This window comes from Solea solea, chromosome 9 (genome assembly GCF_958295425.1).
Source record: "Solea solea chromosome 9, fSolSol10.1, whole genome shotgun sequence".
Lineage (NCBI taxonomy): Eukaryota > Metazoa > Chordata > Actinopteri > Pleuronectiformes > Soleidae > Solea > Solea solea.
This window is the reverse complement of record NC_081142.1, coordinates 27,779,462-27,803,927: the sequence shown is the minus strand read 5'-3', so window position 1 is coordinate 27,803,927 and position 24,466 is coordinate 27,779,462. Positions and strand designations below refer to the sequence as shown.

The 24,466-nt window shown below is 42.4% G+C and overlaps 2 protein-coding genes across 4 annotated transcripts; one reads left to right on the top strand and one right to left on the bottom strand.

Moving 5' to 3' along the window:
• On the bottom strand, positions 1-18,889 carry pomgnt1 (protein O-linked mannose N-acetylglucosaminyltransferase 1 (beta 1,2-)). Of its 3 annotated transcripts, none has more exons than XM_058637750.1 (22): positions 18,748-18,889; positions 18,364-18,624; positions 17,349-17,451; positions 16,947-17,062; positions 16,237-16,302; positions 15,197-15,310; positions 14,978-15,095; positions 14,202-14,300; positions 13,489-13,616; positions 11,793-11,863; positions 11,366-11,441; positions 8,863-8,946; positions 7,350-7,391; positions 6,806-6,864; positions 5,469-5,541; positions 3,789-3,917; positions 3,580-3,705; positions 3,006-3,070; positions 2,861-2,905; positions 2,636-2,771; positions 1,376-1,485; positions 1-908 (listed from the first exon to the last, which is right to left on the bottom strand). In XM_058637750.1, the coding sequence occupies exons 2-22, from the start codon at positions 18,481-18,483 to the stop codon at positions 827-829; spliced, it is 1,962 nt and encodes a 653-aa protein (XP_058493733.1). In that variant the 5' UTR covers positions 18,484-18,624; positions 18,748-18,889; the 3' UTR covers positions 1-826. The 3 variants fall into 3 exon arrangements, with proteins under 3 accessions (XP_058493733.1, XP_058493735.1, XP_058493736.1); XM_058637752.1 differs by having other exon boundaries at positions 18,364-18,565; XM_058637753.1 differs by having other exon boundaries at positions 18,364-18,565; positions 18,660-18,884.
• A 909-nt stretch (positions 18,890-19,798) lies between these two features.
• On the top strand, positions 19,799-24,002 carry LOC131465267 (interferon-induced protein with tetratricopeptide repeats 1-like). The gene is made up of 2 exons (XM_058637755.1): positions 19,799-19,835; positions 21,961-24,002. Exons 1-2 carry the CDS (start codon positions 19,828-19,830, stop codon positions 23,270-23,272), a joined length of 1,320 nt encoding a protein of 439 aa, XP_058493738.1. The 5' UTR covers positions 19,799-19,827; the 3' UTR covers positions 23,273-24,002.
• Positions 24,003-24,466: the final 464 nt, after the last annotated feature.

Sequence of the window (24,466 nt, the reverse complement as noted above, 5' to 3'; positions counted from 1 at the left end):
TCTACTGAAAACAAAGACCTTTATTTTGAAATGTAAGTAATGCGAGTAGCACTTGAAACTCTGAACTCATACAGTCTGTCTGTGTGTTCACATGAATCATGATTATTTTTGTGTCCGTTATTTTCCAGATGAACTGATTAGTTATGAAGTCCATAAAAAGTACGACAAACCTCAGAATATTGCTGTTCTCAAACCAAAACGCTCCACTTTAAATGACCGTGTTTGTTGTATGGAGCAAAGAAACCAGACAACATTGACATTTAAGAAAAATAAACATCTGAGAACTATTAAAGAAAGACTGAAAGTGATGAAAAGAGACGGCAGTTTACGCTGCTGTGACGCTTCCGTCTCTCAGCCTCATGAAGTCTGATGTGAGAAAAACCACAGCAAAAAACCCACAGGGTTGTAAATAAACACTCACACGCTCATGCTGAAATATGATGACCCTTTTCTCTCATTATCATTTCATTACTTCAAAAACGTCCGTTTAAAAGAAAAAAACAAAAGATTGATTGATGTAAAATAAATAGAGATAAGTTAAAACATATGTTCAAGATGGACCGCAGTTAAAAAACACTGGTGATTTTGGTGAGTGAGTGTCACTTGTAGCGTTCAGATCAGACCACCGTTAAACAGAGCGAGCCACGGCCCACAGTTGCCATGGTGACCCACAAAAACAGTCATAAAGTTTTGGTTTAAAAAGTTTAAAAACATTTCACCAAAACTCGTCCAGCATCCGTTTCCTCTGAATTCAGTGTAGTGGTCGGTTCCAGGCTGGATTATTAGTGGTCTTTAGGCCTGGTGTGTGTGTGTGTGTGTGTCAGGTTTACATCTGGTCCACCGGCGCTCCCTCTTCTTTGGGCGGAGCCTCTAAGTGAATAGGAGTGACACTGGCTGGTTTCTTCATGCTGGACATGAGGACAGAGAGATGGACAGACAGGAGAACAGAGACAGTGAGGACAGACAGGAACATTTTGTGTTTATTTAATGTTTTCACCCATTCACTCACACTTTCATACAGCACATCTATATGCAACACTTTTTCTTGATCACTATATTGTGTCTCTGTGATTGTATACATTGAAATGAACATTTGAATGAATACAGCTTTATAAATGTTAGTTCCCAGCATGCATGCTAAATGCATTTTTAGTGACAGCACATATGTACCACAGTCATTTTGGGGTTTCCTGTGAATGAAAACATTTCTTGAAACAACTTACGGTTGAAGGAAAACTTCTTTAAAATTAAAAATTGTGAAAGTTGTGTTTTTGTGTAGATAAGGCCAAAGAATTGTTGTTAGTCAGGGAAGTTCCAGCAGAGTTCAGCACACAAGTGCAGCTGCTGTACAAAGTAAGATTTAAGCTTTACTCACGAGTATGGAGATATCGGCACAGCTACCACCAGGACATGGTTCCTCTTTCTGAAGAGCCGCCACAGGCCTCTGTGGTATCCTCGTACGTCCAGATCCCAAACATGCAGGCACTAAACAGAGAGGCAAAGCTGTTCTGAATCACAGATTTTCAGGTCATTTCCTTAGGGCACCACACCACCACAAGAGGGGGAAAGATAAGCCGTTAATCAAACCTCAACTGAAACCAAGACAAAGTCATTGTCGATCAGGATCTCGACCGTTTGTTTACCACTGAGGAACAATTACTTGTTGTTTTTGGGTTTTTTTGAGCTATAATGACATTTTGGAGTCTCTGAGAAAGAAAGGAGGATCTTCAATAAACATCACATCCTGGTACATTTCAAACTCAGCAACACTTTAAGACAGAAACGTGTTCATGTGTTCATCCTCAGGACAGAACCCCACAGACACACACACAGAGAAATGTGGTGAGGAGCGTCCTGACCTCGACAACCACTGCACAAACACAGAGAAACTGAGAATGTTCACGTGTGTTAACCTGGAGAAATCATCACTCGACAGAGTGTCCTGACACTCTTCCTGAGAGGATCGACAAGCAAACACAGAACAGTCAAGTTGAACAAGTGTTTTAACCTTTACACAAACAAAAGAAAATCTGGATCTCTGTCACCAACATCTAATATGCAGGGGCTGTTTATTTCAAACCGAGTTTGTTCATTTCCATGAGCATTCGCGCTTCCACTGGCCATCAAGACCAATTTCCTTTTTTCTTTAAAAAGGAAATTGTTGTCACTGGAGCATATAGTGGAGAACTTGCTGCACCTTTGTCGCCCTGTGGCACATGCAACTTGTGACATTAAGTGAAGCTTTTGAGTTTTAGATAAATACTAACATATTGTCATACAGTTAATATCATACTCTTAGCTCTTAGCCTGAGAAAGTACTGCATGTAGCGACAACATGGTGAGGACGTGGTTAGTTTATTTCTGCATTCTCTTCTTGAACATGTTACTGATACTGTGTAACTGTCTACAGTAAAAGTATTTTTGTTATTACTTAACTGAAAGGAAATATATGGCCATTCAGCTAAAGAATATCACGAGTGTTGCTGCTCACACACACACACACACACACATAAAAACATCAGCTTCTTGAGGGAGATAATGTTTCATTTTCAGAGGCAGAACGTTACATAATTGCACCTCCAACAGTTTAGCAGTGGTTGATGAAACTGAAAGAACCTGAGGACCACGTGTCTACCTTGGCAAGCTCGGTCCACGTGGATGTGTCCATCTCTGACTCCATCTTAATGAACATGACGTAGATCTTCCCTTCAGAGTCCGGCAGGAATGAGTCCTCACATGGGTTCTTAGTGTGATCGAGTACCTCCGCTTCTCTGGAATTACACCAACCGTATCCACAATTTACCACATTTCTCACAATCAAAACAAAGCATCTTCATTCTGCCGTTAAAGTCTCTCTCACTTCAACAGATTTTGGATTTCCACTTCATAAGCTTCGTTCTTCAAGCTGTGAGGGACAAGAACATCAGTGTTCAGACACGATGATGACGACGATGAGGATGATGATGATGATGATGTGAAAAAAACAAAGTGCTGCGCTTACACACCTGTCAACGTTCTTCAGATGTACATTAGGAACGGTGTTGAACTTGTGTTTCTTGAAATAAACCTCCTACATGACACAAAAGACAGGGAGTGAGCGACATGATGATTTCACCTTAAAATTAAGAAAACAACTGATAAAATGTAATATTATATAGATCATCCATATTATATAATATTATAATTGTCATACTGTGTTACTTGGCAGCTGATATTATATGAGTTGTTGGTGATGGTGTTCTCAAATGTTCTAATATGAATGAAAAGTGATGTAATAATTCCTCAGTCCTCTCCTGGTTGAAACAGAAGCAGCCACACAGATATGGAGAGATGATAATCCACACTTAAACTGTCATCTGTTTTCAGAATGCTGAGGTCACTTCTTTCAGCTCACGGTCAGCAATGATCCCGTGGCACGTGTCACACAGATGGTGCAGCATAAAAAGTCGTTTACAGGATAAAAGGTGACGTTGAGATGATGAGATGATGAGATGATGAGCTGTGATGCTGAATACACATTTCTTTTTATGTATTTTATCGTCGTCTAAACATGAGATACAAATAAACTCTGACTCTTACATGGAAGTATCCGTTCATGTTGAGGCCGATTATACCAAAGTGGTAGGAGCGGGACACATCAGGTATGATGCACTCTCTGCCCTTCCTCTGCTCTGGCATTCGCATCCACATGTCCCAGTCCCAGAGCTGCAAGACACAAGTACATGTCTTCAATGATTTGTCTTCAACTGTCAGCGCTGAGAAAAGAAATAAAAGGATAACGTCCACACCTTCTCAGGTGTCGGCCATTTCGGCTCCAGTTCATCCTTGTAGAGGCTCTTCTTCAGCACCCAGCCCAGGCCAGGCATACTCTCTACTCTGTAGAGAAGGGCCGGGTCTTCAGCTGTGTGTTCATAGCCCTGCATGTAACGACAACAGCAGCTGTCAATGACATGTGCAGGAGAAATAAAACAACCCTGAGTCGCTGACGAAAACAGAAACGTAGGAATCACTGCTGGATCGGTTTGATTATTGAACAAGGGTTGAGTTTGAGTCAGGACAGGGAGGAACTGAGACATGGTCCTGAAGTAGTTTAGTCAGTTATACTGATTAAACAGTTATAATACAACGTTTAATCTGTAGTCAGACAAAGGTTGGCGGGCATTCTTTACCCTGAACTCAGATTTCTGCAAGCTCACCAACCTCGACACATACATTTCATTTGTACCTGTGGACATGCTGCTACTCTGTGAGTGCAAAACACCAGGTGTAGTGTTGTTATGGTCAACAGTGGCTTAAACAGTGAACTGTCAGTCCCATTTCTGACTTCTGAGTTCCGATGTAAATGGAACATACACACACACACTCACATAAATGTCTCCATCACTGTCGTGTTGTTATAGATCAGGCCTGTACGTACTCGACAAGAACAGAGAAAGTCGTTCTCTCTGCAAATCAAATCCTCTGGGCAGAACTTTGTTACTTGTGAGTTGTCCGACAACTATTGTGTGATTGGCCAGAAATTTGAAGGGGATGATGGGTAATGCGGAAATGAGGACTTCTCAGGGGTTCTGGTGAAGTATGGAATATCTGGGCCAGAACAAACTTACTCAAATAACAGATGAGTGTGTACAGGCCTTAACTGCTCTATAAGAGAAATCCTTACTCTCATGTTTCACTATATCAGTATCAGCAGGTACATGACCAGGTCCAGCGATATGACGACAACAGTAGGCTGAATAGGCTGCTGCCACCAAGTTCCATGTTTAGTTGAGCTCACACTAAAATGCATTTGTGTTGCGGTCGTCTGTGACGTTCTGTGTTTAGACGGAGAGAAGAAAACCATCCTGTGGCTCTCTGCTCTAAAGACGACACTAATCTACTCCCTCAGGTTAAAGAGAAATCTAATAAGTCAGCTAATCGCACGCTCTATTATTGAGGAGTCTCCAATTCAGACATTCAGAAGTCAGTGATGCAACTTCAAGCAGCTAAAAACCCTCACACTCATCTCAGCTGTAACAGAAGAATCTCTGTCTCCACCTGTTGTGTTACTGAGCCCATGACTGTGAGGTTCTTACTGATTCTGTTACACACGGAGGAAACACAATTCATAACCAGCAGAACAGACTGTGTGTGCACTTTACTCGCTGATGTCATGCAAGGGCCCCTAACCTTTTTACTACAGGGTCCAAATGGTACCAAATGGTACCAGATAACAATAATGTGACACCATCAATTTAAATTAAGTGTCAATATTAGAAGAAAAGAAAAAGTATTACAATGTAGAGGGAATAATGATTTGGCACTTTTTCACTATATGGTCCAGGCATGTCAACAAATCTTGGTTGAGAAGTGAAACGTCTTGAACTTAACTTTCACCAATTGTTTTTGGACACTCACTCTGTTGTTGTGTATGGTTGAAGTTACACTGTATTGTTTGTTGTGTAGCAGGGGAAGCAGTGGACACTCACCTGGTCATTCCAGGCTGAGATACAATATAGACTGTCATCCTCGTCCAGCAGGTGGATGGTCTGACTCAGAAAACTGCAGGAAAAATAATAGTGTTCATACATCACTGTTCATAACAGCATCATTACCAAACTGCCTTTAAGCTCTGTGCAACAATAAACTGACAAAGGACAACAATGCTGAATAAATCAGGGAGGACTGTTTGATATAGAACTCTTTTAAGACTGGAGCCGCTCTTGGATTGCAGGTTACAGTATCCAGTTGACAAACCTAAACTACAACATAACAAACTTAAACATGTACATTTAAACCAACTAAAAGGGGATTACATTCTCAGTTAATCGATTAGTCGTTTGGTCCATAAAATGTTGATTCCTTGTGTTTCCCAAACCTCAAAATGATGATGTTCCTCAATGTTTTGCTTCATCCACAAACAAAAAATGATTGGGTTTAATTTTTTTCTTTATCTTTTGTTATAGAGCAGAGAACATATTTATGAATGTTCATATTTAGGAAGCTGACAATACTGAGAACTCTACTTATTGCATAGAATTCCCATGCAGTGGTTGTATGACTGACCCGAGGCCGTCAGGTGTGTGGACATTTTTGTCAGATTTCCTCATCATGTTCCTGTGATATCATGCAAATAAGGCAAAAGAAATTTGTTTTCTGAGGTTACAGTTACAGTGACCTTGACCTTTGATCATGGAAGTCTAATCAGTTCATCCTTGAATCCAAGTGAACATTTGTGCCAAATTTGAAAGGATTGTCGAGAGGCATTCCTAAGACATCACATTAATATGACCCCTAAAAATAATATGATTGTTTATTATTTATTTCAAATAAACTATTTCAATCCTTTTACCCTTGGATGCTTGGAAAATGTAATGTGTGACTTCATGGGAAAAGCTTATCTGAATAAAAACAAGTCATATCCGTGTCTAGGATGTTAGTTCATTTCTGCTCTCATTATAACAGAAAGTTTAGTGAGTAAGCTGATGATCACAGAGCTTCATACACAGCCACTCAGTCCAGGAGGGAGCACATCTAACAGACAACACACTGTTGTTCAAAGAGGAGGCTGTTAAACAAAAGAACAATGGGATTTCCAACAGCTTCAAACAACGAGGACCTACTGCCATCTAGTGGTGATTCTGGAAACTGAGTGGCTCGACAAGTTCAATGCAGCTTATAACAAGAGTCCAAAACATTAAAAAGACCTTCAAGCTGCGATCATGTAAAAACAGTCAAGCTTGAATGCACAAATGTGTGATATCTTAGTTTAGAAATATAAAATGTCCTGCCAATCAGATTATAATTCATGAGGACTAATGCATACCTGAAGAAGTCAATAGAGAGGTCCAGGTCTTCTTCCAGGACAATGGCATAATTGGTCTCCTGATAACAATGAAAACAACAATAATAATAACAAATATGAGGTAAAGACAAGATTGCAGGACAAACAGTTTCATTAGCAGGTTGTTAAATTACAATGTTTTGTGTCCTGAGCTGTTCTCATCAGATGAGTGTGGACAAACACACTCGTATATGACCAAATCACTCTGTAATGAAAAATCTGTTAAAAAAGGTGTAAAGTGTGCAGGATTTAGCAGGTTAGAAGGTTACATGTAGCAGCTGAATACACCTCATGCTTCCCTTGTAGCATGTAGAACAATCTGTGGTCGCTTTCAGTTTAATAACTGAAAACTCTGAACTGTTCTCTCTCTGAACTGTTCCTGTGATTGACACGACAGACTTAGTTGAGGCAGTAAATGGAGGCCAGAGGAGGCAAAGACGTGTCGTTCTCTCTCAAATGATTTGATTGACAAGACGCTGAGAGGTTATTGTGGAATTATCGACTATTAGCGGAGCAAAGTACTCACTGGGTGAAGGTTGAAAGTTGCAGTCAGACTCGCTTTATAGTGCTGCAAAAGAGAGCAGAGACAAAGTGAAACAGTGCTGGAGGTCTCAGGGTATGTCCACACTAACGTCCCATTCACACCTGAGTCAAACAGTGTTGGAGGTCTCAGGGTATGTCCACACTAACGTCCCATTCACACCTGAGTCAAACAGTGTTGGAGGTCTCAGGGTATGTCCACACTAACGTCCCATTCACACCTGAGTCAAACAGTGCTGGAGGTCTCAGGGTATGTCCACACTAACGTCCCATTCACACCTGAGTCAAACAGTGCTGGAGGTCTCAGGGTATGTCCACACTAACGTCCCATTCACACCTGAGTCAAACAGTGTTGGAGGTCTCAGGGTATGTCCACACTAACGTCCCATTCACACCTGAGTCAAACAGTGTTGGAGGTCTCAGGGTATGTCCACACTAATGTCCCATTCACACCTGAGTCAAACAGTGTTGGAGGTCTCAGGGTATGTCCACACTAACGTCCCATTCACACCTGAGTCAAACAGTGTTGGAGGTCTCAGGGTATGTCCACACTAACGTCCCATTCACACCTGAGTCAAACAGTGCTGGAGGTCTCAGGGTATGTCCACACTAACGTCCCATTCACACCTGAGTCAAACAGTGCTGGAGGTCTCAGGGTATGTCCACACTAACGTCCCATTCACACCTGAGTCAAACAGTGTTGGAGGTCTCAGGGTATGTCCACACTAACGTCCCATTCACACCTGAGTCAAACAGTGTTGGAGGTCTCAGGGTATGTCCACACTAATGTCCCATTCACACCTGAGTCAAACAGTGTTGGAGGTCTCAGGGTATGTCCACACTAACGTCCCATTCACACCTGAGTCAAACAGTGCTGGAGGTCTCAGGGTATGTCCACACTAACGTCCCATTCACACCTGAGTCAAACAGTGCTGGAGGTCTCAGGGTATGTCCACACTAACGTCCCATTCACACCTGAGTCAAACAGTGTTGGAGGTCTCAGGGTATGTCCACACTAACGTCCCATTCACACCTGAGTCAAACAGTGTTGGAGGTCTCAGGGTATGTCCACACTAATGTCCCATTCACACCTGAGTCAAACAGTGTTGGAGGTCTCAGGGTATGTCCACACTAACATCCCATTCACACCTGGCATTAACATACATAAATCTACTGCTGGTCAAAGGACATCAGTTGAGGAAATGGTCTGGATTGGTTTGTTCCATTTGTAATATTTAACTGATGCTTCCATCAGTTAAATATTACATTCACCCAAATGACACAACCTTGCCACACACAGCAGCAGCAGACCAGCAGCTCCTGTGTCCCCATAAGATAAAAACATTATTTCCTTTTTTTGCATTGACCAGATGTAGATTTAATTTGGGGAAGTTTTTGATAATTTGCTAAAAATGACTTTTTCTGACTTTCTATTGCAAGCTTGTAGGTCTATGTGATCTGAATCAGTCATTAAATGAGGCGCTAACTCTTTTTCTTACCTGAGACACTCGGGCATTCTTGATGCTGATGGGCGTGTGTTGAACTCCTTTCAGTCCAAACAGCTCTACAACATCCATAGGTTCCTAGATGAAAGACATATGAATACAAACATGTATGGTGTGTGGAGTGGTTTGACAGCATAATTAAGGCTGGGTGATATTGGAAAAAACCTTGTTACAATATACTTTTATCATTTGATATCGATATACAGAGTATCACAATATAAATCAAATCCCGATATACAACATATATCTAAAATGAAATACTACAATCTACTGAATGTAAATGTGTTATGATGTGTATTACATGATCTGAAAGTACAGTTTTGGGGGAACCATAGCAGTGAAGCCTTTTCCCATTGTTATTATTCTCCTGCCATTGAAGTTGATGGCAGCCCATAAGACTGATTGGTAAAAAGTTGTTTCCACGATCGCTCACACTAATTTATGACTTTGTACCTCAAACTCTGTAGCACCACCAACAGGTCAAACTTGGACATGCACCCATGTTTGTAACTTTTGATCCTGTTGTCGGCAATGGGATTTGACATGCATACTTCTCATTACCGCAACTCCTAGATCGTTTGTGATATCATAAAATAAAAAAACTATGGATCTGAAGCACTCAATCATTGAACATTTTTTCTACTGCCATAAAATCAAAATAAATCAATCATGAGGAAGCAGAAAAATGTACCAGACATGGCAGAGTCTGAAGACTCGGACAGTCGTGACGATGCTGGCTCATAATAAGTCAAAGAAGACAGAAATACACTCTGAGGTTGTTAGTTAGTTTCAGAGCCAATATCAAACCCACACATTTTGTGTGTTGTAGTGTTTTGTCGCTCACATCCAAATGTGCAAGTTATAACACTCAAAACCCATGTTGGTTGACATGGTACAAGTCTGACAGGGAATGAAAATCATCATCATCATCATCATCATCCTCCGCTTATCCGGGGCCGGGTCGCGGGGGCAGCAGTTTCAGCAAGGAACCCCAAACTTCCTTTTCCTGAGCCGCATTGACCAGCTCCGACTGAGGGATCCCGAGGCGTTCCCAGGCCAGAGTGGAGATGTAATCTCTCCACCTTGTCCTAGGTCTACCCCGAGGCCTCCTCCCAGCTGGACGTGCCTGATATACCTCCCTTGGGAGGCGCCCAGGAGGCATCCTCACCAGATGCCCGAACCACCTCAACTGGCTCCTTTCAACGTGAAGGAGCAGCGGTTCTACTCCGAGCTCCCCCCGGATGACCGAGCTTCTCACCCTATCTCTAAGGGAAAAGCCAGCCACTCTCCTGAGGAATCCCATTTCGGCCGCTTGTACCCGCGATCTCGTTCTTTCGGTCATGACCCAACCTTCATGACCATAGGTGAGGATAGGAACGAAGACTGACCGGTAGATCGAGAGCTTTGCCTTCCGGCTCAGCTCCCTTTTCGTCACAACTGTGCGGTAAAGCGAATGCAGTACCGCACCAGCCGCTCCGATTCTCTGGCCCATCTCCGGCTCCCTCGTCCCCTCACTCGTGAACAAGACCCCGAGATACTTGAACTCCTTCACCTGGGGCAAGGAGTCATTCCCTACCCGGAGAAGGCAATCCACCGGTTTCCTGCTAAGAGCCATGGCCTCAGACTTAGAGGTGCTGATCCTCATCCCGACCGCTTCACACTCGGCCACGAACCGATCCAGTGAGCGCTGAAGGTCGCAGGCCGACGAAGCCATGAGGACCACATCATCTGCAAAAAGCAGCGACGTGATCTCAAGCCCGCCAAACCACAACCCCTCTCCCCCACGACTACGCCTCGATATCCTGTCCATGAAAATCACAAACAGGATTGGTGATAAAGCGCAGCCCTGGCGAAGGCCAACACCCACAGGAAACAGGCCTGATTTTGTGCCGAGAACCCTGACACAGCTCATACTTTGGGCGTATAGGGATTGGATGGCCCTAAGTAGTGCCCCCCTCACCCCATACTCCCGCAGCACCTCCCACAGTATCTCCCTGGGAACCCGATCATACGCCTTCTCCAGGTCCACAAAACACATGTAGACTGGATGGGCGTACTCCCAGGCCCCCTCCAGGATCCCTGCAAGAGTAAAGAGCTGGTCCGTTGTTCCACGACCAGGACGGAATCCGCATTGTTCCTCTTGAATCTGAGGTTCGACAACCGGTCGAACCCTCCTTTCCAGTACCTTGGAGTAAACCTTACCAGGGAGGCTGAGAAGTGTGATGCCCCGGTAATTGGCACACACTCTCAGGTCCCCCTTTTTGAAACGGGGGGCCACCACCCCAGTTTGCCACTCCTTTGGCACTGACCCCGACCTCCACGCAATGTTGAAGAGACGTGTCATCCAAGACAGCCCCTCCACACCCAGAGCCTTCAGCATTTCTGGGCGGATCTCATCAACCCCTGGGGCCTTGCCACTGCGGAGTTGTTTAACCACCTCAGTGACCTCCCTCAGGGAGATTGACGATGATGAATGAGACGGGAATGAAAATGTTACCTCGTAATATCCGTCAATAAAGACAGTGATCATCTGTGGGTTGACACCATGAGCTGAAAGAAGTGACCTGAGCATTCTGAAAACAGATAACAGCTGATTAGTTTCAGACACTGTTTAAAAAGATTAGTAGTCAATTATCAACAGGAGAGGGCGGAGGGATTATTACACCCCTTTTATTAATTAATCATCTTTGTTCATCCTGAAAATTACTGCGGCTGCAATGATTAATGGCTCATCTCCAACTATTTTGGTTATTGATTAAAATCAGTTTGAGTGAGTGTTTTTGTTTTTTAATTAAAACAAGTTCTCCGATTTTTCAGCTTCTTAAATGTTAGTATTTCCTGGTTTCTCTGCTTGTTATAGCAAAGAAATCATTAAAGCCGTGTTTCCATCATGGTACAGAGAACAATAAGAGTGTTGATCTCACCTGTAGAGATAGTTGGGTCTGTTCCCTGCAATAACAGCCACAGGGACACTGAAGACGTTATTGATGGGGAGCTGAAGGGAAAAAAGAAAACAAATTCATTCTTAATTTCAAATGGTGAAAGGCCACTGAGAGCAAGCTCTCTTTTCAAGGTCACCTGCAAAATGACCTACAGCGTAAAGAAGTTGCATAGTAAAAACAGAAAGTAAGTTAACAAAACAGCAACACAAAGTTCATTATATAATCAACTTAATTCTGATCTACAAATATACACACACACACACACACTCACACAAAAACCAGGAGCAGAAATAATTGAATTAAGTTTGGACAAGACTGTTCAGTTATGACATGTTTATAGAACTACAACGTCATGTATACAAGCAGCAGCAGAGATTGTGGATAAAAATAATAACAATAATGGTCATGATATGATATGAGTGATGATGATAATAATAATAATAGCCCCTGGTAGTGTTACCCAAGGCAAACAGCTGCTAGGTGAGGGACCTGACAATGAAGAACACTGAGGGAAATCACTTTTCCTCGACTGGACGCTTGTTACCGGGCCCCCCTCTAGAGCCAGGCTTGGGGGTGGGGCAAGATAAGGAGAGCTTGGTAGCATAGTCTAAGGAGACAACCTGGGGGCCCTTCCCATGAGCTTAGCTCCCGTGGTCAAGGAGGTAAGGAGGTCGGGTGCAAGATGAGTTGGGTGGTGGCCAAAGGCGGTCCAACCCTTGGCAGTCCAACCCTTGGCAGTAGAAGCTGGCTCTAGGGATGTGGAACGTCACCTCTCTGGCAAGCAAGAAGCCTGAGCTGGTGTGCAAGGTTGGGCTTCAGAACCAGTCTTCTCGAGAAGGGATGGACTTTCTTCCCATCTGTAGTTGCCCCTGGTGAGAGACACGGAGCCTCTGGGGTACTCGGACCCCTACGCTGGGGTTCACCCCAGATGGACAGGAGGATAGCCTCCCTCTGCTTTCAGGTGGTGGGACAGATCCTAACTGATGTTTGTGCCTATGCGCTGAACAGCTGTTCAGCGTACCCGCCCTATTTGTGCATGGAGTGGGTGCTAGAAAGTGCTCCTGCTGGGGATTCCGTCGTTCTGCTGGAAGACTTCCATGCTCATGGGGGCAATGAGAGTGAGACCTGGAGGGGCGTGATTGGAAGGAACTGAAGGAGGAGTCCTATCGGGCTTTTTGGCCTGTGGGACTCCGGAGGCAGCCGATAGGTACAGGCAGGCCAAGCGGGGTGCAGCTTTGGAGGTGGCTGAGGCAAAAACTTGGGGGTGGGAGGAGTTTGGAGGCCATGCAAAACAAATTCTGTTACTGTTTACTTTAGAGCATGTTAATTTATCAATTAAAATATCCATCTTTTTCCTTGCCGTTTTGAAAAAGTTTCCCCCAACATGACATGCACTTATTAAAGTGTAACTAAACCCTCTCTTCTGCAGCCAACTCCAACTCCAACTGCCTGATTTTGAAAAAAACAAGAAGTGGGCTGAGAACTGTGAGGGGGCGTGGTCTGGCAGACCACACTGCAGCCTTCTATTGAAGTGCTGTTTACACTGCACTGCACGTGGAGAGGGTTTTAAAGTATTATAATTTACATACAGCTAAACCCAAACATGCCACAATTTAGGGTTTTGAAATCAGGTCTGTATAAAGTCCAGATTCTTAAATCTTGCAGGTGTACTTCTTACTGGGTCAGGGTTGAACTCTATAGGTGCTGGGTCCTTGCAGCTGCAGATGCTGCCGTATCCTTCCACTTTGCTGCAGAAGAGCTTCCTCCTCCTGTTCAGCTCAGTGTCTGCCCAGTGACACTCTGCCTCTGCAGGACAAAAGATCACACTCAGTTTGAATCAATCAGAAGTCCAAAGAAATGTTTTAAATAGCCAGCCCCAAACAGATGTGATGGACTTTTTTCCCACCGTCTACTTTTGTAAAGTGCTGCCACGCTGTGATGTCTCTGACATGGATGTTAGAGGAGGACTGACTGTAGCATTAAATTAAACCACCGCACGTTCTTTAATCTATCTGCCTCTTGTGGTTTGGGCTAATCCATAATACTGAAAACAAGGGGGGGTGTTCTCTGAAGACACGCTGTTACCTGTGAAAAAGGGGTGCTCTGAAAAGACCCCCATTAGCGTTTGGTACATTCCTCCATTTGTAATCAAATTAACCATAGACTGTATGAAATTAACACGGCAAAAAGTCGACCAATCAGAATTTGAGTCGAACCAGAATGATCGACTCATAAATCGAGCAGTCGACTGGGAATTTACAGCCCTATGCACTGTTCACACTGCCTGGCCCAGTCTAGTCGTGTATTTGCATTCCATTTGTAAGTACAGTAAAACACCACTGGAAACATTTGCACAGCAACATCACAGAAACACAAGAAACTACCTCTTACCTTCTGAGGCGGTGAGCTGCACCTCAGTCTTCAACAGCACGGGGTCTCCCCAGGTGGACAGAGCGGGAGACTTCGAGTGCTTTTCCCCATAAACCTGACCTGGAGAGGGAGAGAGAAAGTTAAATAAATGTTTTTTTTCAGATACTTTAATATCTTTATTTATTTATCTTTATTTTTAGATACTTTATTTATTATTATTAATCATAGAGTCCATGTTATTTCATACTTCACTGAGCATGTGTTGTCTTTTTGCCTCACATTAGTGTAAAATGAAGATGACTGAAGTTCCTATAATAATCTATAAGAACAGCATTCACAATAGCACACACATAAACCAGGCTTTTAAAAACCAAATATTGAATTACATATTATTAAAATGAATATATTTATAGATTCCATCCAAGCATATAGCAAAATAAAGCAGCAAATATATTTAACAGATATCATATAATATAAAATATCATTTGGCGAGCCTGCTGTTAAGTGGCTTACATCTGTTTGTTTTTTTCACAACACAGTGCTGAACGTGTGTTAGGCATTAAACTGTCTACCATGTAAGTTTGCTTTGGCTTTTGGGAATGATATCTTCTCATAATTCACTTTGCTTTCCTTATATTGTTCTTTGCACTTTAAGGAGAACAATACTCTCTTTGAGCAAACGATTTAAAATGATGTGAATGGGGGTGAACACACAAGCTGGAGAGGTCAAAAGATTCAGAAACCAGATTCAGACACCACACCCACAACTCCATGAAAGTGAAGACTGAAGCTTCTACCTCCTTTTTTCACCACAAGTGTCCACATGTCCCTCCAGCTGAGGTTGATGGACGCCTGGCTGCCGAGACTCTTCAGCAGGTTCTTTGCGGCGTCCTTCAAGTGGAACGTGCCCTCATCCTGCACGATGAAACCACACAAGTTTCCACTCAGTCCTTATCTTATCACACATGCGTGTGTGTGTGTGCTGACGACAGGGTCATTCATCAGCACGGACTGACCTTTATGGTGAAGATGAGAACTCGGCCCCGGGTCACCATGTTGAGGAAGAGGATCATGGCTTCGTCTTCGTGAGGAGAGTAGGTGTCAAATATCCTCTTGGCCATGACATGACCCTAAGACCAACACAACAGACAGTAACTGATTACTGGAGGGAGGAGCTATTATTAAGAATTCAAGGTTGTTAGGACTTCAGTCTGGACTGAAGCAAAAGATTTAGAACCCCTAAAATCCCTGTGACCTGGCCAACAAAAACTTGACTTATGAGTGTTTCCTAATGTGCTGTAAATTATTTGAATGGTTTTATGTTCAATTACTTTTTTATAAGTTTCTTTTGCAACAAATATGATAAATGGTCTGTATTTATGTAGCTTTTTTCTAGTCTTGATGACCAACCAATAGTGGTTTTGCCATTCACCCACACATCCATACAGCACATCTATGTGCAGCACATTTTTCTATCACTCATCTTTCATAACCGTTCCCACACTGCTGACACAGCCACCAGGAGCAAATTTGGGTTAAGTGCCTTGGCATATAGACTGGTGTAGTCAGAATCTGAACTCACAACCTTCAAGTTGAAAGACAACTCTGCGCTACCATCTCCTCCATGATTAAATTCATTTGTAGTTGAATTATTTCTATAAGTTGTTTTGTTTTCAGAAGATAGAAATAAGTGGCTCATCCAGACCATTAGTGTAGGAACACTAATGGACAATCCAAACTGATACCATGGTAGATGCTATGTGATTAATACAGCCATGACAACAGCTTTAAAAGCACCGCCTAAGACAGAGAAAAGTTACATAAGACTAAGAAAAAATAAATATAAGAGAAGATTTAAAAGACAAACATAAATGTATTCAATTTTATAAAGATATTTATTTAAAAATATATGCTTGCGCTAGTAGTCAGCTGTGAACACGTGCCCCTTTCAGCTGATTTAGACAAATACTCATTACTGCCATTAATATGGCATTAATTATCAGATTTACAACTATTTTAACAATCTCATATAAAACCTGTAAAAAAATATGCTTACCGTTGCCTGATTAAGAACTATTACATGGATGCCACGGCCTTGCTCCCGCATATCATCCTCCAGAACCTGCACACCACAAGTAAAATAAGACTTACCACAAAGTTTATCAAGTGTGCTTTTATGAAGTACCAGTGTGCCACAGTCACTTAGAAGCAGTCTGATACATAGACACTTGCTCTTAGTGAAACATGAAAAAAAGACTGGAACCACTTAACAAAAGCTTCACATTATTATAATCAACTAATGCATCGAAAATGTTAACATTGTCATTTAGTAGTAGTTTTAGTAGATAGTCCTGATGGATTTGAAATGGCCCGATATAGAAAAGGTGATTTAAGCATCATGAAAGGACACAAGAGGAGCACTGCTGCATCCCTCTGTCCATAGCCGCCAATACATTGTATAATTCACTTTTAATTACACTTGGTAACTTCTGCAGACGCCGAATGAAGAACATCTCTGCATTGCTGGCTGACAGCTTACTGGAAATAGTCGGGCTGTCTTATTGAAGACCGTGCATACAGTAAATTAGCTTAGTGAGCTGAGGGAGAAACAAAGTATGGGCGTACAAAACAGAATTTGCACGTACAAAAAATAATGTGCACTAATTGCACAAAAAGCAGGTAAATGCCGACCATGTGTCACTTCTTCACCCAACAACACTTGACATTAAAAACATGTCACGATTAAGTCAAATCAATGGAACTCACAGTGGTTCCGTCCACAGCCACGTAGACCTTGGAGCGGCTGGAGTACACCTCGATGTCGAGCACCTTTCGTCCATTAGCCGGCCTGCGAGGTGTCTCCATGTTGGGTACGGCGTCCTCTGAAAGAGGAAGACGTCCAGGATTACATTCTCCACAGAAAGCCGTGTTTAGTGAGACACTTTTTCACTACATGGTAATGAATGACTACACAATACATGCTTGATGATGCAAAGCAAAAGACGTCTCCATAAAATGCCTCATGTCTAATACGTACCAGCTGAGGCAAAAGCAACAGGTACATTTGAAAGCAAAGACTGTGAGGGGTTAAATATTCTGCACAAAAGATGTTATATCACCAAGGTTTTGGACTGTTGGACCAAAATGAATACTGGACATATTCCTTACCATATTCTTGAGCTGATGCATCTTCATTAGCTACTCTTCTTGTGTCCAAGATGAGTTTAATGTTGACTATGACAGTTATCAGCAGAAACAGCACAGCACCAGCCTGTGGAAGAAAGAAAGGACAGCATTTAGCTGTAGTTCAGGAATGATTCATGAGTACAAGACACAGTCAGCACAAGCTTTTTGTCTGCTTTTCATGTGGTTGACGTGACATAGTTTCCATCTTATGCTCTCTGTCCACTGGTGGGCGTGTGCTCACCTGTGTGTGCGCATCATGGTGGAACTATATACTGTGTGTGTGATACAGAGCACAGAGAATTGGGACCATGTAGAGACAGAAATGACACAGAAATAACATACGGCTATTCAGTTAAGTTGTTAAATTAAAAGACAAGGTAAAGACCGGTTCTATATGAAAGGTAACGATCTGTTGTGATCTGGCACATATATATATATATATATATATATATATATATATATATATATATATACCATAATATATATATATGTATATATTATGTTAGGGGAGACACTGGAGTGAGTAAGAACGTGTGTGTTTGTAATGGTGATAGCCAAGCTGTGGATGTGCATTGCAGCTGAACGTGTGTAAAACAATCATTCAAGTAAAAATTGTGTTTGTTTTCTCCTCCTTTATTTGACTGTTAATCTTCAACAGTTACTCTGTTCTACATGTTCTAGTGATATCTAGTGTCTTTTCATGTTGACTTTAGTTACTTTTCATTGACAGTAGTTTTAAACACTGGTGGGACTATGACATCATCGTTTACCCAAAGTAGTGTATTTGTCTACATGAAAACACAAGGGCGTTTTGAGATTGTCCCACTGTGGGACAGTAACGTCAGTAATGAGATCTGTTGTGGAGCTCTCACAGGTACAGAAAGAAAAGACAAGCATTAACTGCAGTATCTCATAATGACAAGCATGGCCAAGATGAAAGGGACTGGACTTGTGAAAGGAGGGTCACTGGACTACTGATGTGCTTAGTGACACTGACCTGGCACAATCGACGGATGGTCCTCTTGTTGGTCATCTTATATTTCCAGGTGAGGTACAGGCTCCTCTGTTGACGCGGGATGAAGGGCTTGGCTCGGGGGTTCGGGGTCCAGGTCTCCATTCCGGACACCGACCACCGCCAACACAGAGCTCAGCACAAGCCTCAGCACAAGCCTCAGTCCGCGGCTGCCCTCCGCCACCTCCTGCTCCACAACACACCACCGACACACACGACTGACTATTCGACTATTCACATTGTCGCCTGAAAACCACAAATCACAAACAGCAGCATGTCACCATGTTTGGCTAATGTAGCCACTTAGCCGGCAGCGTTTGTGTGTTAACACGGTCCAGACTTCTGTTTCTGTCGCACACATTCACTCACACGATCATCGTCGAGTCTTGCACACGCGTGTTTAAACCTCTTCTTTTGCAGCGAAATCCAGCAAAACGGTTCGAAGCTGCCGCGGCTACATACTAACAACACTGCAAGCCTGTCGCACAGATGACGTCACCCTTCTCGCTGTTTATTGGTCGGTTTGCAAATAACGTATTGGTGCAGTGTCGCCACCAGCTGGTGAGGAGGTCTTGTGCTTGTACACAAAATAGCATTTCAATGATGTAGATTAGATCAGACTAGATCAGATTATGAAATATAATATATGAGAGAAGATTACACAAAAATTATCTTGATATTCTTGGAAAGTGGCAAAAAAAAGCAATAACACAGGATTATTACACAGATGTACACCTCTGTCTGTCTGTCTGTCTGTCTGTCTGTAATGTACATTATGCTGTTGTGTTCTCGTGAGATTATGAATCATGTTCAACTGTCTCAGTTTCTGTTCATAAAAGTCACATGTTCTGCTGATTTCTTCTACTTTCCATCGGTTTAAGCAATTGTTCTAAAGTGCTTTTCTCTGGCTGAGATTACAATATATTCTGTACACTGTCACTGATACAAATAAATGTAACATATTTTGTCACATTTTGGCTGAATTATTCTAATTCTTTGTATATGGATTTAGAGCACCTGCAGCTGACCAGCAGATTACATCACACCTGTCTTTAGCTGTGTCCCAATAGTCAAGGCTCGTACCTGATACATATATATATATAAATACATATATATATAAGTTTACTTCCAATTAATAATTAAAAAAAACATGCCATCCTTCTTACGGTGCCTCTGTTCAGAATGTTTAAATGGTATCAGATTTGAGGACGGATGAATAACTTAAACTTGGTCTTGAGTCTGGATTTCAAAGCTAAATCTTGAATTTCTTTGGAAAAAAACCTGAAATGATCTGAGATTGACAGAACTGTAGGTTTCTGTTCATGGAGACTAAAGTCCAGATCCCACAGTGACATTACGCCGTTTACAGCAGCATAAAAGTTGAACATTAATGAATGTACTGTGTGGTGCTGCACCCAAAGCACTGGGGAACACACTGACTCCGGCCGGATGATGAGGTGAGGTGTTGCTTTGTTATGAATTCATTTGTTAAATATCACAGATCTTTTCTTGCTTGCTCCCTGCAGCCCAGTCTTTTTGTGCTGGAACCTGAACATTGTTTTGCTTTGTCAGCCTCTGGCACACACCACAGTCCATTGAGAAAATCACTGTTAATCCTATATTCTAATATCAAAAATGATTAATGTGTTATTTTGTGATTACGGTGGTTGAAATCCTTCATTCGGATTAACCTCAGTAACACACACTTACCAAGTGAGGCAGCAGTAGACCAGCAACTCCTGTGTAACACTGATTTTCTCAATGGGTTTTGGTGTGGCAGAGTGAGCAGTTAACAAACTAGTCACACATCTCTAGTGTATATGGGGGGAAATGGGAGACAGAGGAGAGGTGAGGGACAGAAATGTGGGAAAAGTGAAAGAAGGATGCGAGGTAGAGACAAAAGAGAGCGATATATAACAGTTGTTTCAAGTTATAGGTTCACACAGCGCTCCAAATTATTATGCAAATGATATTGTTCTCTGATTTTCCTAAATAGTCGATGCAAATGATTTTTAAGTCATCAACCGTTTAACCGAGTATAATTCAGTGTTATTGAGCAAACCTCCCAATGATAACAGCAATTGAAATGTAATGTTCCAAATTATTATGCACAACAGAGTTTCAAAGCATTTTATACATTGTAAAGAAGTGAAAATGGTCATTAGTTGAATTTTCGCAGCATTAGGAGGCCATATTTACTGAAATCAAATGCTATTTCAACCAAGAACATCTTAACAGGTCAAGTTACATTTTAACATTTTAACAACCCTTATTTGACAGCAGCCTCACAATTCTTGCATCCTTTGAACTTGAGAGTTTTTGGAGAGTTTCTGCTTGAATTTCTTGGCAGGATGACAGAATAGCCTCCCAGAGCTGCTGGTCTGCTTAATAATGTGGAATGTCCTCCTTCAGCAGTTTTTCCTTTAACTGGCCTCACCTGCCAAACTAATTATCACAGGTGTCTGACATTGATTTCAGGGATCCAAAGAGCCCGGAGACACAAGACCATCCATGAGTTTAATGAAAAGCAAAACATGTAATCACAATACAATTTGCATAATAATGTGGAACACAGTGTAGACAGGACATCTCTGAATCACTTATGACATGTTTATGGAACTACAATGTAGGCAGCAGAGAAGATTGTTGATAAAAAGAAATGAAACTAATACCAATTCTAATCATACTACTACTGATACTTATAATAACAATAACAATCATCATACGTTCTACAGGAGAGGAGCCTGGTAACTGAAGGCTCTGCCTCCCGTTCTGCTCTTACAGCTTCATCCAAAGTGGGATGGACACTGTCTCTCCTCATGAGACCAGTGTTTTTTTACAGAAAGTTTGATAAAAGTAATATTTTCTGGACACCACACCTTCCCCTTTTGAATTCAGCTGCCCGCTATTGCACAGTTGGTATGGTTGGAGCATCAGCCCTTAACCATGTAAGGATAAATGTCCTTCCTTGTGGGGGTTTATCTGGAAGGAAACCAATGCAGTTGTGGGACAAAGGTTGGACCTGAAATGAAACGTCACATTGAAAGTTGCACCTTCACCCTTGTGCACATGCATACCAGCCCTTCTCCCCTCTGTTTATTGATATGAGTCATGATTATTGTATACTGAGAATAGACAGAACATCTTTGACCTACAAACATACAACTGTGTTGTCATTCTGACATCGGTAAATTGGACACTCTAAATGGACTGTAGGTGTGAGAGTGGACGATTGTTTGTCTGTGTGTCCCTGTGATGGACTCATTGTCTACCACTGTATCCTACACATGAGGGTAACTGGGCTGCTGGAGCCACGCCCAGCTGGTGTGTGTGTGTGTGTGTGTGGGGGGGGGGGGGTCCATAGAGTTGAACAACCATTCACTCTCAGAAACCAGAGAACTTGGATAAAACCCATATGTGCACAGGAAGAACACGCAGACTATACAGGAAGGCCCTTGGTCAGACTGGGTCATGAACCCGGGTCTTTTTGCTGTAAGACAAAAGTGCTAGCCACTATTCCGCTGTGTGGCCTTTCATCACTGTAATCCATGTTGTTTAATACTCCATGTTATGATCCATCAGTTCTGCTCAGAGGGAAAGAGTGCTGGAGGCCAAACTGGAGGCCCTGCAGTGTCACTTCACCTGGGATGTGGACTTCAGCAGGTCCAAACTTTTACGAATCAGGGACAAGTTGCAGGACATCGGCACCGAGGAGGGATACAGCTGGCTGGGCCATATATACAACCTGCAGGGCTACATCCACTTCCAACTGGGTTTCACCACTGGAGCCAGGCGTTTCTTCAGCAGAGCTGCCGAGGCCTTCCGCCAGATAAGAAACACCGTCACAGACGAGGGTCCCTGGCTAGTGGTGAACTACAGTAATCTGGCTTGGCTGAACTACCATGAAGGAGAGAGAGCAGAGAGTCAGGCTTGTCTGTTGAAGGTCGAGGGCCTGATGAGAGAATATCCATCTCCATGGCAGGGCGAGCTGCATCCAGAGATCTACGCTGAGAAAGCCTGGACTCTGATGAAGTACAGCAGAGACCACAAGCTGCTGGCTGCTGATTACTTCCAGAGGGCCATCAGGATGCAGCCGGACATGAAAGAGTGGCAGACCAGCCACATGCTGGCAGTTGTTAATGCCTTTAAACACAGCAACAACAAAGTCAGGGCTGACATCTTGGACAAAATGAAAATAGCAAAGGACCACGATCCAGAGAACTTGTACCTTGCTGCTCTCTACCTTGAAGCGTGTGCCACAAATGAACAAAACATTGTAGAGGAAGCGTGTGCGTTGGCCCACAGAGTCTTGATCAAACCCGTTAGCAGCTACAGTGGTATCAAACCATTACTCAGGCTGTACAGAACATATGTATCTATGGACGAGGCTATTGATTTGGCAGAGGGGGCTCTGGAGAGGCATCCAGACGAGCGTTACCTGAAAAAGTGTGCTGCGGTCTGCTACAAAATGAGAATCCTTTTACACAGGGACACTCCTGTGGAACAAAGCATGGTTGAAAGAGCAATCAGCCTCTACAGGGAGGTGATTTCCACTTACCCTGACTCGTCACTGAAGAGTAAAATATCCCTTGCAACCATATATGCACATTCAAATCACAGCCCAACTGCAGCTGAGCAGATCTATAAAGAACTGCTCGACAGTGACATGGATCCCAATGCGGCTCAAATGGTTTACAACTTCTATGCCAAGCATTTACATTTGTTCCAAAAGGAGAGCTACAGGTCTATAGAATTCCACATGAGGGCAGCAGCGATTCCCCAACTCTCTTTCTTTAGGGAGAACAGCATCAGTATTCTGGAGAGGATCAGAGACAGGAACAGAAACCGAATGTGTGGAGAAATAGCCGAGTTTCTGGCTGACCTTAAACTCTAATAACTTACGATACAAGGGGACATTTAAAGGGATGTTACAGGTTTTCATTGTGTGGTTGTATGAGGTAGTGACACAAGGCACTGCCACTGCTGTGCAGTAAACCAGGAGCTTGCTCTCCTGCAACAGTGTGTAATCCATCATGTGATTTAACATCACAGCACACAGGAGTTGTTGATCCACTGATGCCTGCATCACTAAGATCAAATTGTTATAGTATTTATTGTGCAATATTAGATGTATGTTATTAGGGGAGTATTGTGCAGATTTACCTCAGTGACACAACACTTGTGTTCATGATCAATTAAATACTGCAAATCTTACATTTTCCATTTTGAATTTTACTCATTTAGCCCAAAAGCTTTTCATAATAATAATAATTATTATTATTAGTAAGATAAATAATAATAATAATAATGATAATATAGCATCTTTCAAAAAACAGTTACTTAACAAATGTTATTCGGAAACGTGCATCTGAAAATTTGGTTTCCTCAAACAGAGCGAGGACATACAGGAGGTCTGTGATTTCAAATTCTGAGGATTGTAAAAAATAATAAAAGTGAATTGTTTTTACATTTATTGTTTTAAGTGTATTGTTTGGCACTACATACCCCCTCAGACTGCTCTTTGATTTATGTGTGCCTTGGTATATGTGTTCTGTGCTGTATTTCATTGTGTTGCATTGTCATGTATTTGCAGCTTTTTATAATCTATACAAAAGCCCAACTAGTGTCTGCAGTAAATCAATCAGCAATTGCTATAAACTCTTTGTACAGCACATCAGCTCCATGCTCAACTTTAAACTGCATTGTCCCTAAATAAATAAATTAATTAATTAATTAATTAATTAATTAATAAATAAATTCAAGTAGTCAAATCCAAAAGATGGAAATGGAAAAGGGAGGTTACAATTGAAAATATATCACATGATAGAAGAGATAGAATTCCAGCTACACTTTTTGCCTGCCTTGGAATCTTCCATGGCCGGAAGTGGCTGGAAAAAGTTCCCTCAGATCTCAGGTGACAATCGGGCTCATTGGTGATTAGCAGTTAAGAAAAACAGGCAACAGACCTTTAAAGCTTTTACAAATCTTCTCTTTAGTCATTTTCTAAACCTCACAGGTAACTCATGCCGGCGTGTAGAGAAGATAAAAGACATGGATGTACTGTATCTCCATCCCTGGATCCCCAATC

Coding starts and splice junctions, on each gene's coding strand:
- pomgnt1 (XM_058637750.1), bottom strand. CDS start 18,483: ATGGAGACCTGGACCCCGAACCCCCGAGCCAAGCCCTTCATCCCGCGT. Junction 15,311..16,236: donor TAGTTCTTAATCAGGCAACG/GTAAGCATATTT, acceptor TGTTGGTCTTAG/GGTCATGTCATGGCCAAGAG. Junction 6,865..7,349: donor CAACTTTCAACCTTCACCCA/GTGAGTACTTTG, acceptor CATTGTTATCAG/GAGACCAATTATGCCATTGT.